General features: G+C 44.6%; 1 protein-coding gene across 1 annotated transcript; it reads right to left on the bottom strand.

The window, feature by feature from the left end:
- Positions 1-347: 347 nt before the first annotated feature.
- On the bottom strand, positions 348-6,709 carry LOC121584129 (phosphatidylinositol 4-phosphate 5-kinase-like protein 1). Its single transcript, XM_041899962.2, has 11 exons — positions 6,649-6,709; positions 6,459-6,518; positions 5,541-5,723; positions 2,595-2,645; positions 2,292-2,446; positions 2,055-2,179; positions 1,927-1,961; positions 1,792-1,847; positions 1,600-1,709; positions 1,255-1,417; positions 348-1,031 (listed from the first exon to the last, which is right to left on the bottom strand). The coding sequence occupies exons 3-11, from the start codon at positions 5,721-5,723 to the stop codon at positions 614-616; spliced, it is 1,296 nt and encodes a 431-aa protein (XP_041755896.2). The 5' UTR covers positions 6,459-6,518; positions 6,649-6,709; the 3' UTR covers positions 348-613.
- Positions 6,710-18,883: the final 12,174 nt, after the last annotated feature.

Below are 18,883 nucleotides of genomic sequence, written 5' to 3'. Positions count from 1 at the left end.
ATGTAATACATATTCATGCATCATTTTTTTTATGAGAAACTTGCCACATAATTATTTGGGTGAAATTCCTGTTGGTAATTTTTTTATATAACACACAGAATACCATAATAATATGAACAAATTTAATAACATAAGTTAAATAACAATTATAAACTGGGTGGTTTAAACCATGGATGCTGATTGGCTGACATACCACAGGTATGATACAAATATTTTTTTTACTGCTCTAATTAAATTGGTAACCAGTTTATAATAGCAATAAGGCACCTCGGGGGTTTGTGGTATATGGCCAATATACCATGGCTAAGAGCTGTGTCCAGGCACTCCACATTGAGTCATGACTAAGAACAGCCCTTAGCTGTTGGTATATTGGTCATATATCACACCCCCTCAGGCCTTATTGCTTAATTAAATTGTGTGTGTAGTATCTGTATTTTGATATAGGCTACCACCTCTGCAACAGAAGCTATGTGGTACCACCTATTGTTCATACTGTTAACTACAAAAACTGAATAAAATGCCCAGTTAGATTTTTCAATTGACAGTCTCTTCTGTGTCTTTCAATGGGCTTTGTGTCACTAACAATGCATCTAGCCATCTCAGTGTCCCTGTTTTACTTGGTGTGGTCCTTTACCCACTGGCAGAACCTCTGGGAGTAGGTAGCTGGGCTGACAGTGGAGAAGGCTCTGCCAGGGAAGCGCAGACTCTTCCACAGGTTCTCCAGCCTTTTCTTCAAACCGTACACAGTAAAAATGTCTACAACACCCACAAAGTAGCGCAGCTCTGGCCCATCTATGACATGCACTGAGTTCTTGAAATTAGGCAGCAGCCTACGGTGATGAGCATGGAACTCCCAGAGTTCTGCATCTGTACTGTTTACCGAGGGGGTTGAATGGCCAGAGTGTTCCCCTGTGTCCTGGACGTGGTCTGACCCACTGTCTATTGTATCTGATGCCAGTCGAGAAGAGTCCCCCTCCAACAACAGAATAGTGGGGTGTTCTTCCTCTGTGGGACTGTCTTGGGCCATGGACCTGCAGAGGAAAGACCATGTAAGAACTGAATAACAAAAGAGATAAAAATCAGCTTACATCAGGGTAAGAGTAAAAGCCCTGATTACCAGTGATCTTCTCACAGTGTTACCTTACATTAGCTCAGCAACAACTGCATGTCTGGAGTGTCCAATAAAGACTATTCCGTTACTTTTTTTTCATACTTTGTCATACAGTAGATTATTGTGCTCCACTGAACACCTACTTTGCAGTGCGCACAATAAGGTTACTAAAGGAGTGCTTCCTGTCCAGCTCGTCTTTGTGCAAGGGTTGATGGGCCAGCAGGATACTGTAGTCAAGCACATTGAGGCTACGGAGGAAGGCTGTGTCTATTTCAACCTGATCCACAAGCCAGGAGCGCTGCTGATCTGTCAACACATGATAAACATTTACTTCTTAGGAGAATGCATGGGTTTTTACCTTTGTGAATGGCACTTAATCTCACTTTTTGTTCAAGTCATAAGACACAAGGAAACAACACAACACAATAAAATATGACTTTCTCCATTCCGTCAGGATCTGGCAGATATAGGGCATACCAGGCTCTTACCTAGAATGATGTGCTTTCCTTCAAAGTTGTTATCCTTCAGAATCTTAACTGGGCTTCCAGTAGATGCAGGGTCAGTCCACCTACCCACCTCACAGCCCTTGATGTCATATCTAAGAGACAAAGCCAAAATTGTCGACACAATCCAGAAATATATATTTTTAACTACATAACTACAGCACAAACAATGTTTACCTGGTATCAATCCTCTCGTCCGGGTAAAACACACTCTGCATCACAATGAAATACTTCTGAGAAAGATTAAGAGAAGAGTTAAATACAGTTGTTTTTTACGGCTGTGTTTGAATATGTGCACTTCATTATAATCACCTTTGTTTCATTTGGTACTTGGATACTATGGAGACCTGGAATAAGAAACGAGTATGCACAGCTGACAAAATGACATGCAACAGGTGACATTCTACCCAATATTTCTCATGTGATATTTTCTCTCTCACCCAGGAACCTGACCATCAATGAGTGGGGGTATTTCTCCAAGTGATCCATATATGCCTTCAGGTTGGAAAGAAGAAACTTCACCTCCCGCTTATTTTGTGTCTTTAGGAAGAACCTCTTGTCATTCCTAAGGAGGTAAAAAATAAGGCATTTTCTGCATGTGCTACTATAGAGTTGGCTAGATTAGATGTGTTGTATGTACATTTATGATGTTTATGTTGTCCTTCAGTAGGCCTCACGTGAGGAAGAAGTCAGCCTTGCTCTTGGAGTTGCTCATGAACTGTAGATAGCAGCAGTCTGAAGAGAGGGACCTCTTGTACTCCTCCTCTTTTATGTCCAGGGAGTGCCGCAGGCTGGAAAACACCAGTCGTGCAAATGTCTGCATCTCATAGTCCTGCAGTGGGAGGCAACAGAGGACCATGAATCAAAACAGATATGTCCCACAAAACATTTACTAAAATAGACAGTAAGTTGTCAGGATTGGTTTTCCATGTGAATAGTGATTCATAGTGTTATTCATGTGAATATTGTTTAAATAGCACCTTGTGGACTTGAGTCTCCTCCGATTTGTAATGTTCAGCAGAAAGTTCATCCTGAGTGAAACAATATCAACCCACAATGAAAGGTTTCTTGTCATATGCAACAAAATAAGGAAAAACTACCAGTATTTAGCAGACGCTCTTATCCAGAGCGACTTACAGTTAATGCATTCATTTTAAGATACTACATTGCATTCGGAAAGTATTCAGACCCCTTCACTCTTTCCACATTGTTACATAACAGCCTTATTCTAGCATGGATTAAATAGTTTTTCCCCCCCTCAAGCAATCTACACACAATAACCCATATTGACAAAGCAAAAAACAGTTCAGACATTTTTGCAAATGTATTAAAATAAAATAAACATCAATATCACATTTACATAAGCATTCAGACCCTTTACAGAGTACTTTGTTGAAGCACCTTCGGCAGCGATTACAGCCTCGAGTCTTCTTGGGTATGTATGACGCTACAAGCTTGGCGCACCTGTATTTGGGGAGTTTCTCCCATTCGTCGCTGCAGATCCTCTCAAGCTCTGTCAGGTTGGATGGGGAGTGTCGCTGCACAGGTACATTCAGGTCTCTCCAGAGACGTTAGATTGGGTTCAAGTCCGGGCTCTGGCTGGGCCACTCAAGGCCATTCAGAGACTTGTCCCGAAGCCACTCCTGCGTTGTCTTAGCTGTGTGCTTAGGGTCGTTGTCCTGTTGGAAGGTGAACCTTCACCCCAGACTGAGGTCCTGCGCGCTCTGGAGCAGGTTTTCATCAAGGATCTCTCTGTACTTTGCTCCGTTCATCTTTCTCTCAATCCTGACTAGTCTCCCAATCCCTCGCGCTGAAAAACATTCCCACAGCATGATGCTGCCACCACCATGCTTCACCGTAGGGAGGGTATTGGCCAGGTGATCAGCGGTGCCTGGTTTCCTCCAGACGTGACACTTGGCATTCAGGCCAAAGAGTTCAATCTTGGTTTCATCAGATCAGAGAATCTTGTTTCTCATGATCTGAGAGTCTTTTAGGTGCCTTTTGGCAAACTCCAAGCAGGCTGTCACGTGCCTTTTACTGACAAGTGTTTTTTTCCGTCTGGCCACTCTGCCATAAAGGCCTGATTGGGGGAGTGCTGCAGAGATGGTTGTCCTTCTGGAAGGTTCTTCCATCTCCACAGAGGAACTCTGGAGCTCTGTCAGAGTGACCATTGGGTTCTTGGTCACCTCCCTGACCAAGGCCCTTCTCCCCCGATTGCTCAGTTTGGCCGGGCGGCCAGCTCTAGGAAGAGTCTTGGTGGTTCCAAACTTCTTCCATTTAAGAATGATGATGGCCACTGTGTTCTTGGGGACCTTCAATAATTCAGACATTTTTTGGTACCCTTCCCCAGATCTGTGCCTCGACACAATCCTGTCTCGGAGCTCTACGGACAATTCCTTCGACCTCATGGCTTGGTTTTTGCTCTGACATGCACTGTCCACTGTGGGACCTTATATAGACAGGTTTGTGCCTTTCCAAATCATGTCCAATCAATTGAAATTACCACAGGTGGACTCCAATCAAGTTGTAGAAACATCTCAAGGATGATCGATGGAAATAGGATGCTCCTGAGCTCAATTTCGAGTCTCATAGCAAAGGTTCTGAATACTTATGTAAATAAGGTATCTGTTTTTTATTTGTAATAAATTTGCAAACATTTCTAAAAACCTGTTTTCGCTTTGTCATTATGGGGTATTGTGTGTAGATTGATGAGATTTGTTTTTTTTTTGTAATCAATTTCAGAATAAGGCTGTAATGTAACCAAATGTGGAAAAAGTCAAGGGGCCTGAATACTTTCCGAATGCACTGTATGTGGGACAACCACATCTCAGTCATAGTAAGTAACCTTTTTCTCAAAGTATCTACCAATGTCAGTGCTAGTAGGTCAAGTGCGAGTGTTAGTTCACGAAAGGCAATCTTTTTTAAACTTTTCTAAATTGGGGGGTGCGGAGGGGGCGCTGTGGGATTATTTAAGTGACTCTTTGAAGAGGTACTTGCATTGTACTTCGAAATATACTGAACAAAAATATAAAAGCAACATGTAAAGTGTTGGTCCCATGTTTCATGAGCTGAAATAAAAATACACGCACAAAAAGCTTATTTCTCTCCAATTTTGAGCAGACATTTCTTTACATCCCTGTTAGTGAGCATTTATCGTTTGCCAAGATAATCCATCTACCTGACAGGTGTGGCATATCAAGAAGCTGATTAAACAGTATGATCATTACACAGGTGCACCTTGTGCTGGGGACAATAAAAGGCCACTGTAAAATGTGCAGTTTTGTCACACAACACAATGCCACAGATGTCTCAAGTTTTGAGGGAGCGTGCAATTGGCATGCTGACTGCAGGAATGTCCAACAGAGCTGTTGCCAGATAATTTAATGTTCATTTCTCTACCAACATAGTTTTAGAGAATTTGGCAGTAGATCCTACCGGCCTCACAACCGCAGACCACGTGTAACCACGCCAGCCCAGGACCTCCACATCCTGCTTCTTCACCTGCAGGACCGTCTGAGGAGTGGGAGGGGCGGGGTGCTGAGGGTTATTTCTGTCTGTAATAAAGCCCTTTTGTGGGAAAAACTCATTCTGATTGGCTGGGCCTGGCTCCCCAGTGGGTGGGCCTGACTCCCAGGTGGGTGGGCCTATGCCCTCCCATAGCGGCGCCCCTGCCCAGTCATGTGAAATCCATAGATTAGGGCCTAATGATTTATTTCAATTGACTGATTTCCTTCTATGAACTGTAACTCAGTAAAATCGTTGAAATTGATGCATGTTGCGTTTATATTTTTTGTTCAGTATAGATGTATGTACAGTACTTTTCTCAGAGGGGGGTCAATGCAGTAAGTTCCTAGGGTATAAAAACGTATTCTGTGTGACAGTTGAAATAGTGTGTATATTGTTGTGTAGTCTATAGTTTTACTGACAGGTCCTGGTGTGTCGATGCTGGTCTGGAGGGCAGCATGCAGCCCCTCTTTCATAAGACAGGTGAGGCTGTAGAATTCATGTTCCTGGTTGATTTCAAACAGTCCTAACATCCTCCAGCGCCTCCGCAGACCCCACCACCGCCTTGTTGTCCCAGAGCGACGCAGACTGTTCCTCTTCTCCATCTGACACACACCACATAAACCAAGCCGCAGCAAACATGGGTGGATCTACACTGAGTGCACAAAACATTAGGAACACGTTCCTAATATTGAGTTGTACCCCCTTTTTCCTTCAGAACAGCCTCCATTGGTCAAGGCATGGACTCTACAATGTGTCGAAAGCGTTCCACAGGGACTCCATGTTGACTCCAATGCTTCCCACAGTTGTGTCAAGTTGGCTGGATGTCCTTTGGGTGTTGGACCATTCTTGATACACACAGGAAACTGTTGAGCGTGAAAAAACCAGCAGCGTTGCAGTTCTTGACACACTCAAACCGATGTGCCTGGCACCTACTAGGATATCCCGTTCAAAGGCACTTAATTATTTTGTCTTGCCCATTCACCCTCTGAATGGCACACATACACATTCCATGTCTCAATTGTCTCAAGGCTACACTGATTGATGTGGATTTAACAGGTGACATCAACAATAGCTTTCACCTGGATTGACCTGGTCAGTCTCATGGAAAGAGCAGGTGTTCCTAATGTTTTGTACACTCTGTATATGTATACTGTATAGCTCAATTTCAAGTTAGACAGGTGTTTTTAATTTGAAGAAATTGTAATTATATCTTGTGGCTAAGAAATGCATATTTTGGGGCATAACATGGACACATTTATATTAGTTACACTCAGACATTGTTTACTGTTTTAACTGGCATGAAAGCTGACAACCACTGTATTCACAAAAGTTCTTACCTTAACCTGGTTTCCTGATGTTGTCCTTTATCTTTAGATGCCTTGCTGTACCAAGAATATCTGAATTCAGTGAAAATCATTGGAGATGTATTTGAAGCCTAGTCATCTTCATATGCGATTGAATAGCATTTGGTTTAGCCATATATACAAAAATAAGCATATTTCATGACAATGGTCTATCTTCTCTTACCTCTTTTTCTAGCCGAGAGCAGTACCACAGTAAGCAGATTGTCAGGGTGTGTCACACCTGCAGAGGCGTGTGCAGTGCAGTGAGGGCGTCAACTTCCTATTGTAGTGATGTACGCCGCGTTCAAAACAACTTGGAAATCTGCAACTTCCGACTTCAGTGCATTCAAGTCAACTGGGAACTCTGAAAAAAACTAGCTCCAACTGGGGAAAATGTTTTTGAACGGTCATCCAACTCGGAATTCCAAATCAGAAACTCTGGCATCTTTCTAGAGCTCCGACTTTCCGACCGGAAGATCACTGATGTCAGGATTTCACCTTGTTTTGACATAGTCCCCCACAGTGGACGTGTCATAATACCCCATAAAACCTAGTGGTCAAACACGGAAATGGTTCCAATCATCTTTCCACCATTCATTTTTCACATAGTGAATTTTACGAACACTTCAAATTAAGTACGTGTTTGGTCAAATCAAATTTTATTTGTCACATGCGCCGAATACAACAGGTGTAGTAGACCTTACCATAAAATGCTTACTTACAAGCCCTTAACCAACAATGCAGTTCAAGAAATAGAGTTAAGAAAATATGTAAATAGTATGGGTGGCCAATTGATTAATTGTTCAGCAGTCTTATAGCTTGGGGGGTAGAAGCTGTTAAGGAGCCTTTTGGACCTAGACTTGGTGCTCCGGTACCGCTTGCCATGCGGTAGCAGAGAGAAAAGTCTATGACTTGGGTGACTGGAGTCTTTGACAATTTTTTGGGCCTTCCTCTGACACAGCCTAGTATATAGGTCCTGGATGGCAGGAAGCTTGGCCCCAGTGATGTACTGGGCCGTACGCACTACCCTCTGTAGCGCCTTACGGTCGGATGCCTAGCAGTTGCCATACCAGGCGGTGATGCAACCGGTCAGGATACTCTTGATGGTGCAGCTGTATAACTTTTTGAGGATCTGGGGACCCATGCCAAATCATTTCAGTCTCCTGAGGGGGAAAATGTGTTGTCTTGCCCTCTTCACAACTGTCTTGGTATGTTTGGACCATGATAGTTTGTTGGTGATGTGGACACCAAGGAACTTGAAACTCTCGACCCGCTCCACTACAGCCCCATCGATGTTAATGGGGGCCTGTTCGGCCCTCCTTTTCCTGTAGTCCACGATCAGCTCCTTTGTCTTGCTCACATTGAGGGAGAGGTTGCTGTCCTGGCACCACACTGCCAGGTCTCTGACCTCCTCCCTATAGGCTATCTCATCGTTGTTACGGATACAGATATCCTGTATGTGTATTTGTGTTTTTCCTCTCCTTCTGCCCTAATCACAGGTGTCCCTTGTGTTCCTGATTGGTGGTCGTTGGTGTGTCCCACCTGTCAGTCATCAGTTCATCTGCTGATTGCTGAGGTGGCCCAATCAGTGGACACTCCTCCTGATTGCACCACTTGTTTCTGGTTTTCATTACCTAATCACATCACACATCCCCTGGTTTAAAAACCCAAACAGTTGTGATTTTCCCCAATACTTTTTTTTTTTTTTGGCTTTCTCACACATTAGGCTACACAGATGCAAACTTCTTGTCACAGACCTTTTTGATAGACAGACTACCTTTGTTCCTTCATACACCACATAGTCATAGCCCATACATCTCACTTTGTCCTGTTCCATGTGAGTATGTATTACTGTGTAGTCTTGTTTGCTATTGTCTAGTCACTCATTTGCTGTTTAGTCCTTATTTTACCTAGCTATGTTTGTTTGTGCCTGGGGAAAAGGGGATTTTTAGCAAGTCGCCCTTGGGCATACACTACCCGTAGGAAAACGTTGTCTAAAAACACTAGTTAGACCTGAGCGGACCACCCACTGTATTTTTGTATAGTTAGTAGCAAGTTAGCGGTTCTTGAGGTAGGCAGGATCGGTTTAGGTTTTTAAAAATGTATTTCATTCCTTGGGTCCAGCTCAGCCCCTTTCCCCAAAACATTTACCGTGTGTTTAAAATAAAAGTTTTGTGTTTGACGGTAGGATTGGTTGTCAGTGTATTTTGTTCTCACTGTTCCGTTTCACTATTCTAATTTGCATAAGTTATGTTACAGGTTTCTTTACCGTCCACCCTAGACTTTTAAAGCCCCAGGGTTCGTAACAATTGTTGTCGGTAATAAGGCCTACCACTGTTGTGTCGTCAGCAAACTTAATGATGGTGTTGGAGTCGTGCTTGGCCATTCAGTCATGGGCGAACAGGGAGTACAGGAAGTTACTAAGCACGCACCCCTGAGGGGCCCCAGTGCTGAGGGTCAGCGTGGCAATGTGTTGTTGCCTACCTTTACCACCTGGGGGCGGCCCGTCAGGAAGTCCAGGATCCAGTTGCAGAGGGAGGTGTTTAGTCCCAGGGTCCTTAGCTTAGTGATGAGCTTTGAGGGCACTATGGTGTTGAACGCTAAGCTGTAGGGGTTACCTTGGCGTGACATTTTGATAACCGTGTAATTCTCTCTTGGACAAGGTGACTTATCAATATATTTGTCTCAATCTACTCAAAATATATATAACGCTAATTAGCAACAGAAGACTTCAGCAAGACTACAAATTCCTGCAGGAAGCTCCTACACATCTCTAGCCAACACTGTCAGCTACCATTCACCAGCACGATCAGAGACCTGTGCCCAATCCATGATGAATCATGTGCTGTATTGAAATTAATTGAATAGTGTTGAACTTATGTCCCTTTACTGTCTTAGCTAGCCACTGACTACACTTTAGCTAGTTAGCAGAGCAGTAGATAAAATATTTTTGTTTTACTTAGCCTAGATAATTGTTTGTACAGTATGTCAACTATGGTGTCTAGTTCAGACCTTATGGCATTTTTCAAGAGCATTAACAGGGGAGAAGACCACGATAAGTCTGGGCATGTGGAGAAGTGCAGCTATAGTGAGGGGCAATTTACCGGTTTGGTCAGGGCCAGCATGAGGGATAAAGTTTATCCTGTGTCGGTGAGTGTAGCTGTTAAGTTTGAGCATCTTAGCAATACTATGTGTTCTACACAGCTGTCAACATTCTACAAGGAAAGAGCCACTTAATCAATTATATTATCATTAACCAGATTACCCCGTATATCAGACTTAGATGAGTGATAACTCAGTTCTAGAATGTTGTCATAGATGAGAATGAATCAAAAAATCTAACATTCAGAATGATTGACTTTGTTTAGACATCCAGCCTGTATTGTAGTTGAATGACCAGAGCCAAATCTTCAAAGGCACAGTATTTGTTTATTCTCAGTGGTACATGCATTCACAGTCTTGATTTATAGGATCCTTCCCCGTGTATGATATGTCAAGTGCTAAAATCCCAAGTTATCAATTAAGTTTATGGAAAAACTGCACTTGTATTATATTTTACAGCTGTAATGTCATCAATCAAATCAAACTTTATTTATATAGCACATTTCTTAAAACAAATGCATTTCAAGGTGTTCAAAGTCATGCATTGAAAGGCATTTTGCACTTAACATCCTTCTCTTTGCATGTGTCTATAGGTGACCAGGTGATTCTCTCTACCACAGACGAATGCCCCCGTGAAGCTCATATGTGTAGCCATGCAGCTGCATTGGCTATTTTTGCGGTTCGCAATATCAGCTGTACGGATGTGGAATGCGAGTGGAGGAAGCCAGCCATGCCCAATGAGGTGCAGTCAGTGGAGGACCTGTACCCGGATGAAGACTACAAGCCTCTGTCCCTAGAGCCCACACAGGAGGATCTTCAGTGACTAAGGAACCTTCTCTGGGCAGGTTCAGTGGAATGGCATGTATCCTTGAACCTGAGCTAGAACAACAACTGTCATCCCTGTCTGTACCGGACATTGTAAAAAATAAAAAGGGCATCTCAGGGATGCAGGCATCCTGGCATGGCGCTGTCGGTGGAGCAGTAAGAGGCTATACAACCGGCAACAGTTGGACAGCGCACCAACCCAAACTGGCACACCATGAGGAGAGGGACGTTGATGGCCAGCAATTGTGGAGCAGTGGTTAGGGCCAAGCGCGTTACTCCATCGCTGCTAAAAAGGGTCCTCAGATCAGTCGTTGGATGGGGTGTCTGTAAAGTGGGGCACAGATAACGAAGAGGAGGACATCAAGGCATTCAAATGGCTACAGGAATTGATGTGCAGGAGTCAGGGCTTTGGGTAACGGGGTCTGGGTTCCTGGGTGCCTCACTGGATGGTCTGGTGGGCACCACAGCAGTGACGGAGGTCAAGTGTCGCTATGGTGCAAGGGACCTTACCATTGAAAAGGCAGTGAAGTCAAAGGATTTCTATATCCAAGAGGAGGGAGGGTCTTACCGCCTCCTTGAAGAGCATCCTTACTGAGGTCCAAGGGCAGCTCCACATCACTGGAAGGGACACTTGCTTCTTCGTTGTGTGGACCACCAAAGCTTCCATCCCCATCCAGCGTGACGACCTCTGACAGACTTATATTGCTGGACTAGACACGTTTTTCAAGGACCCCATGCTCCAAAAGTTGCCACTGCAACAGTGAACATCTGTAAATATCTTGTAAATAGTTTTTTGCACGCATCAGTTTTGATCTTACCTTGAGGTTTTATTCCAATCTGTTTTTTTTGTGGGGGGGGGGGGCACTGGATCAGCGTTCTCGTCATGCCTCTTGTCAGTACCTGTTTTCAGGGAAGCCAATGGTCCAAAGATATTCCACATAGTTCATACACACATACTAGGCTCCCAGAATAGGTTATATTACCTACAAGTTTTGCTAGAAGCAGCCAACTAAAGTAATGTAGTTAACTTTATCATGGGCACAGTGAGAATGTATATCTGTGATGTTTAAATGATGTCTTACCCCCTGTGTCTTACTTGCTGAAGGCCCCGGTCATCCCTGCCTGTACCTGACAGGTGAACAAGTGAACAATGAATGAAGATCATACACAAACAATAGGCTCCTAGAATAGGTTATACACCATAGTGCCCTCAAAGCTCATCACTAAGCTAAGGATCCTGGGACTAAACACCTCCCTCTGCAACTGGATCCTGGACTTCCTGATGGGCTGCCCCAAGGTGGTAAGGGTAGGTAACAACACATCTGCCACGCTGATCCTCAACACGGGGGCCCCTCAGAGGTGCGTGCTCATTCCCCTCCTGTACTCCCTGTTCACCCATGACTGCATGGCCAGGCACGACTCCAACACCATCATTAAGTTTGCCGACGACACAACAGTGTTAGGCCTGATCACCGACAACGATGAGACAGCTTATAGGGAGGTGGTCAGAGACCTGGTCGTGTGGTGTCAGTATAATAACCTCTCCCTCAACGTGACCAAGACAAAGGAGATGATTGTGGACTACAGGGAAAAAAAAGAGGACTGAGAACGCCCCCATTCTCATCGACAGGGCTGTAGTGGAACAGGTTGAGAGCTTCAAGTTCCTTGGTGTCCACATCACCAACGAACTATCATGGTCCAAACACACCAAGACAGTTGTGAAGAGGGCACAACAAAGCCTATTCCCCCTCAGGAGATTGAAAATATTTGGCATGGGTCCTCAGATCCTCAAAAAGTTCTACAGCTGCACCATCGAGCATCCTGACTGGTTGCATCACTTCCTGGTATGGCAACTGCTCGGCCTCTGACCACAAGGCACTACAGAGGGTAGTGCGTACGGCCCAGTACATCGCTGGGGCCAAGCTTCCTGCCATCCAGGACCTCTATACCACGCAGTGTCAGAGGAAGGCCCTCAAAATTGTCAAAGACTCCAGCCACCCTAGTCATAGACTGTTCTCTCTGCTACCGCACGGCAAGCGGTACCGGAGCGCCAAGTCTAGGTCCAAAAGGCTTCTCAACAGCTTCTACCCCCAAGCCATAAGACTCCTGAACAGCTAATCATGGCTACCCGGACTACTTGCACTGCCCCCCCACCCCATCTTTTTACGCTGCTGCTACTCTGTTAATTATTTATGCATAGTCATTTTAACTCTACCCACATGTACATATTACCTCAACTACCTCAACTAGCCGGTGCCCCCGCACATTGACTCTGCACCGGTACCCCCCTGTATATAGCCTCCCTACTGTTATTTTATTTTACTTCTGCTCTTTTTTTCTCAACACTTTTTTGTTTTATTTTACTTTTTTATTAAAAGATAAATGCATTGTTGGTTAAGGGCTGTAAGTAAGCATTTCACGTGATGTCTACACCTGTTGTAGTCGGCGCATGTGGCAAATAAAATTTGATTTGATTTATATTACATTCAAGTTTTGCTCAAAGCAGCCAAATAAAATAATGTAGTTAGTCTCTGCACAGTATGTTAGTTTGTCAGCTAACTAGCCAGCCAGATTAAGTGGAATGATTTAACTGACAATATTTCAAATTAACTGCCAACATCAAAGCAAAGCAACATCAAAGGGCTACCTGCTATCCCGGCATCTGGCATCCTCCCTCGTTCCATTGAACTCCAAATAAGAAATAAGTAGAGTTGGATAGGTCACACCATACGAAAATAATCTGGACTGCTTAACTAGAGCGAGAGAGAGCACATCTTAACACACAATCTTAAGTCATGAGAACCTTACACAAACATGACAAACATACTGTGTAGATATATCTACAAATTCATTGTTGTACACAATATTGTGTCATATTTGATGAGTTACTGATCTGTCCGTCCACAGGCTCAATCTGCTGTAGCTTCAACAACTGGACGCTTGTGCTCGGATCACACTGCCACAGGATGTCCACGCACCGGATGGTCTGAGGGATGCACTCCTGTTGGACTGGAAAACAAAGAGAGATTTGATCAGTGGTGTATCAACATCTTTATCTGGACAGAAAATGCATTGTTTATCATAACACAAACCCACCTTGGATAATGTGACAAGTGGTTCCTCAACATCCAACCCTCATACCTCATTGTTTGTTCTTGTTTCCCAATCAACAGCTACTTCTCTGATGAGTGGGTCTTGGAGGTTTACAAGTGCACAGCAAGTCTGCGCCAGCACATTACTATAACAATGCAGATAAGGTGGGATGAATCTCAGGATTCTTAAATCTTTTAATCGAGCATTTGCCCTCTCAACATGGATCCTGTTTCTCGCTATGTCTTTTGTGAGATGTCTCTCACTCTCTGTGAACTTTTTGTGGTTCAGGAATGGAGGAATGTTCAGTGACTCCAGCAGGCATCAAGCTCTGGATCAAGAAGCCTTTGGTTGCCAAAATCATGTCTCCAGATCTTCTCAAACTCTGACTTCTGGACAATGGCTTTGTCCGACACAGATCCTGGATACAGATCAATGCAGTATGTTATCATCGCATTAGGTGCAACTCCCAGGAGTAGCTTGAAGGAGTGCATTGAATGGTACACATAGTAGATTTGCTTCTGCAGATCCATCTGACTTGGAATAGCAAGTTCTATGTCAGTACCGTCAATGACCATCCTGCAGTTTCTGGAACAGTCTTCATGATGCTAATGAAAAAAATCTTGTTGATCACATGAATGAAAGTGATGGTAACATTGCTGACAGTGCTTGCACTACAATGGAATAGTTGAGCCAGGTGTTAGTTGGTGTAGCTGTGATGCAACTTCATAAGCACCATAAACACTTGATCCTCAAATGACAACACCTCGACCCTTCACTTGGCAAAGTAGACAACGCAGTCCTTATAACGTTCCAAGTATTCAACAATGTTAAACATGTCTTTGTCTGGAAGTCCTGTTTCCATACTAAGTAATGTACTTTATCAGGAAGCTGTGATGCTGAATACCTGTTGCAGGTATAGAGCTGATTCTCCTGTAGAACCTTCAACTGTGCCAATGTTTCCTCAAGATGCACCTCAGTGAGAACATTCTGCAGCTGTGCAGACAGCAGCCTCCTACATTCTTCAGCGGCCGAGGGACCTGGAACTTCATAGTCTGCCATGGTGGATGAGTCTGGATCTTCCTCTTCTGCCATGGTGGGCCATTTCTCTTTCCCAATGGAAAATGGCAGCTGCAGACCCGAGTGAAAGACAAAATAAAAAGTTACTTTTACTAGCTACACTGAACAAAAATATAAATACAACATGCTATAATTTCAAAGAATTTACTGAGTTACAGTACATATAAGGAAATCAGTCAATTTAAATCAATTCATTAGGCCCTAATCTATGGACTTCACATGACTGGGAATACAGATATGCATCTGTTGGTCACAGATACCTTAAAAAAAAGGTAGGGGCGTGGATCAGAAAACCAGTCAGTATTTGGTATGACCACCATTTGCCTCATGCAGCGCGACACATCTCCTTCGCATAGAGTTGATCAGGCTGTTGATTGTGGTCTGTGGAATGTTGTCCCACTCCTCTTCAATGGCTGTACAAAGTTGCTGGATATTGGCGGGAACTGGAACACACTGTCGTACACGTCAATCCAGAGCATACAGAACATGCTCAATGGGTGACATGTCTGGTGAGTACCCAGGCTATGGAAGAACTCAGACATTTTCAGCTTCCAGGAATTGTGTACAGATCCTTGGGACATGGGGCTGTGCATTAGCATGCTAAAGCATGAGGTGATGGCGGCAGATGAATGGCACGACAATAGGCCTCAGTATCTCGTCACTGTATCTCTGTGCATTCAAATTGCCATCGATAAAATACAATTGTGTTTTTTGTCCGTATCTTATGCCTGCCCATACCATAATCCCACCGCCTCCATGGGTCACTCTATTCACAACGTTGACATCAGCAAACTGCTCGCCCACACAACGCCATCTGCCCGGTACAGTTGAAACTGGGATTCATCAGTGAAGAGCACACTTCTCCAGCGTGCCAGTGGCCATCAAAGGTGAGCATTTGCCCACTGAAGTTGGCTACAATGCCAAACTGCAGTCAGGTCAAGACCCTGGTGAGGACGACGAGCACACAGATGAGCTTCCCTGAGACGGTTTCTGACAGTTTGTGCAGAAATTATTTGATTGTGCAAACCCACAGTTTTATCAGCTGTCTGGGTGGCTGGTCTCAGACAATCCCGCAGGTGAAGAAGCCGGATGTGGAGGTCCTGGGCTGGCGTGGATGCACGTGGCTCTGGTGGACATTGCTGCAGTCAGCATGCAAATTGCACACTCCCTCAACTTGAGACATATGTGGCATTGTTTGTGTGACAAAACTGTGTCACCATTTATTGTCCCCAGCACAAGGTGCATCTGTGTAATGACCATGCTGTTTAATCAGCTTCTTGATATGCCACACCTGTCAGGTGGATGGATTATCTTGGCAAAGGAGAAATGCTCACTAACAGGGATGTAAACAAATTTGTGACATGATTTGAGAGAAATAAGCGTTTTGTGCGTATGGAAAATGTCTGGGATCTTTTATTTCAGCTCATGAAACATGGGACCAACACTTTACATGTTGTAGTTCTGTATGATAGCCACATTAGTGGCTAATTAGTATTTCATTTTGGGGGGGGGGGTAATTACAGGCGAATGTATTGATAAAAGTTACTTTGTCCGAGAGATTAACATGGTTATCAAAACATCAAGTCTACACACGGGCAAAAACTTCCATTACAACAACAGCTGTCTGTTTCATATTGTGGTAAGCAGAAGCGTAAATCAGAAGTGTCATTATTGTTGTCTGTGTGCTCAACACTGACATCAGCTTTCCCCTTTCCATAGTCCTAGAGTACACCTGCAGTAGTGCACCACTGTAGTCCCAACAGATCCACCTCCTTCACCCAACACTTTGGTGGAGACATCCCCCTGCAGATCTGGATGGAAAGTCCCTGTGCCTGTTCATGTGCCTGTGCCCTGGGGGACGTGGGTCCAGGCGCCATCACCTACTTCATCCTGGGTAAATAGTGTATCCACATCTTCAGACAGGTGACAGCAGATGCCTTACTATATTACCGTGTCCCCTCTTTTGAGCCCCTTCTAACCTCCCCTCGCCTCCTCCCCTCTTTGTGCTCCTTTCTGCAGGTTCCTGTACTCTGCGTCCATTCAGGACAGGCAGTGGAGTGCAGATCGCTCCAGAGGAAAGTGTGTGGTGCATGCTCTGTTACATGACCACTAAAAGCAGAGATAATAGAGGAGCAGAAGATCCATCTCCATGTGAGAGGAAACCCTCTGAAGGGTGGGATAGTATAGATGGTGAATGAGATGGTGGGAGATGAAAACTTTTATTTAAGTGCCATTCTTCCTGAGTCACTCTATGATGAGACAGATGATATTTACGCAGGACATGATTTTCTATCTGTTATTGAGTGGGTTAATAGCAGTGGGGTAGCACTGAACAGCATAACTAAGAACCAGACTAACATCTGAAACAAAGTTATTGCTCCATTTAGTTTAAAGAGTCAATGCAGCTGTTTTTATCTCAATATCAAATAATTTCCGGCTAGCAATTAAGTACCTTCCTGTGATTGTTTATTTTTGACCATTTTAATTGAAAATAAATTGCTTGTTAGCGAAGAGCAATTTATCAAGCAAGAATTTAGCTAAGACTGTCTGGGAGGGGTCTGAGTGGGGAAGGGAAAGCGGAAAACTAGCTGTTATTGGCAGAGAGGTTTGGAACTCTTTCTTATTGGGCTATTAACTAATTTACCGCCTCACCAGGCAGTCCATCCCACCAAAACAGAACAACATTTCAGGTGGTCTTTTCAAACGGCTCTTATACAAAGGGAATATCATAATTTTCACTGTGTTATTCCAACCTCAGTGTGGAAATGTGTGTGTGTGTATATACACTGCTCAAAAAAATAAAGGGAACACTTAAACAACACACTGTAACTCCAAGTCAATCACACTTCTGTGAAATCAAACTGTCCACTTAAGAAGCAACACTGATTGACAATACATTTCACATGCTGTTGTGCAAATGGAATAGACAACAGGTGGAAATTATAGGCAATTAGCAAGACACCCCCAATAAAGAAGTGGTTCTGCAGGTGGTGACCACAGACCACTTCTCAGTTCCTATGCTTCCTGGCTGATGTTTTGGTCACTTTTGAATGCTGGCGGTGCTTTCACTCTAGTGGTAGCATGAGACGGAGTCTACAACCCACACAAGTGGCTCAGGTAGTGCAGCTCATCCAGGATGGCACATCAATGCGAGCTGGCAAGAAGGTTTGCTGTGTCTGTCAGCGTAGTGTCCAGAGCATGGAGGCGCTACCAGGAGACAGGCCAGTACATCAGGAGACGTGGAGGAGGCCGTAGGAGGGCAACAACCCAGCAGCAGGACCGCTACCTACGCCTTTGTGCAAAGAGGAGCAGGAGGAGCACTGCCAGAGCCCTGCAAAATGACCTCCAGCAGGCCACAAATGTCCATGTGTCTGCTCAAACGGTCAGAAACAGACTCCATGAGGGTGGTATGAGGGCCCGACGTCCACAGGTGGGGGTTGTGCTTACAGCCCAACACCGTGCAGGACGTTTGGCATTTGCCAGAGAACACCAAGATTGGCAAATTCGCCACTGGCGCCCTGTGCTCTTCACAGATGAAAGCAGGTTCACACTGAGCACGTGACAGACGTGAGAGTCTGGAGACGCCGTGGAGAACGTTCTGCTGCCTGCAACATTCTCCAGCATGACCGGTTTGGCGGTGGGTCAGTCATGGTGTGGGGTGGCATTTCTTTGGGGGGCCGCACAGCCCTCCATGTGCTCGCCAGAGGTAGCCTGACTGCCATTAGGTACCGAGATGAGATCCTCAGACCCCTTGTGAGACCATATGCTGGTGCGGTTGGCCCTGGGTTCCTCCTAATGCAAGACAATGCTAGACCTCATGTGGCTGGAGTGTGTCAGCAGTTCCTGCAAGAGGAAGGCATTGATGCTTTGGACTGGCCCGCCCGTTCCCCAGACCTGAATCCAATTGAGCACATCTGGGACATCATGTCTCGCTCCATCCACCAACGCCACGTTGCACCACAGACTGTCCAGGAGTTGGCGGATGCTTAAGTCCAGGTCTGGGAGGAAATCCCTCAGGAGACCATCCGCCACCTCATCAGGAGCATGCCCAGGCGTTGTAGGGAGGTCATACAGGCACGTGGAGGCCACACACACTACTGAGCCTCATTTTGACTTGTTTTAAGGACATTACATCAAAGTTGGATCAGCCTGTAGTGTGGTTTTCCACTTTAATTTTGAGGGTGACTCCAAATCCAGACCTCCATGGGTTGATACATTTGATTTCCATGGATACATTTTGTGTGTTTTTGTTGTCAGCACATTCAACTATGTAAAGAAAAAAGTATTTAATAAGATTATTTCATTCATTCAGATCTAGGATG

The sequence above is a fragment of the Coregonus clupeaformis genome, chromosome 16, assembly GCF_020615455.1.
Source record: "Coregonus clupeaformis isolate EN_2021a chromosome 16, ASM2061545v1, whole genome shotgun sequence".
Taxonomy (NCBI): domain Eukaryota; kingdom Metazoa; phylum Chordata; class Actinopteri; order Salmoniformes; family Salmonidae; genus Coregonus; species Coregonus clupeaformis.
Note: the sequence above shows the minus strand (reverse complement) of the source record. Positions and strands in the feature narration are given on the sequence as shown.

What these genes read in the sequence shown, in the direction of transcription:
- LOC121584129 (XM_041899962.2), bottom strand. Translation starts at nt 5,723, where the DNA reads ATGGAGAAGAGGAACAGTCTGCGTCGCTCTGGGACAACAAGGCGGTGG. An exon ending in GCATCGACACACCAGGACCT is followed by an intron (nt 2,646 to 5,540) that starts GTCAGTAAAACT and finishes TGTTTCACTCAG; the next exon opens with GATGAACTTTCTGCTGAACA. An exon ending in AAGGCTGACTTCTTCCTCAC is followed by an intron (nt 2,180 to 2,291) that starts GTGAGGCCTACT and finishes TTACCTCCTTAG; the next exon opens with GAATGACAAGAGGTTCTTCC.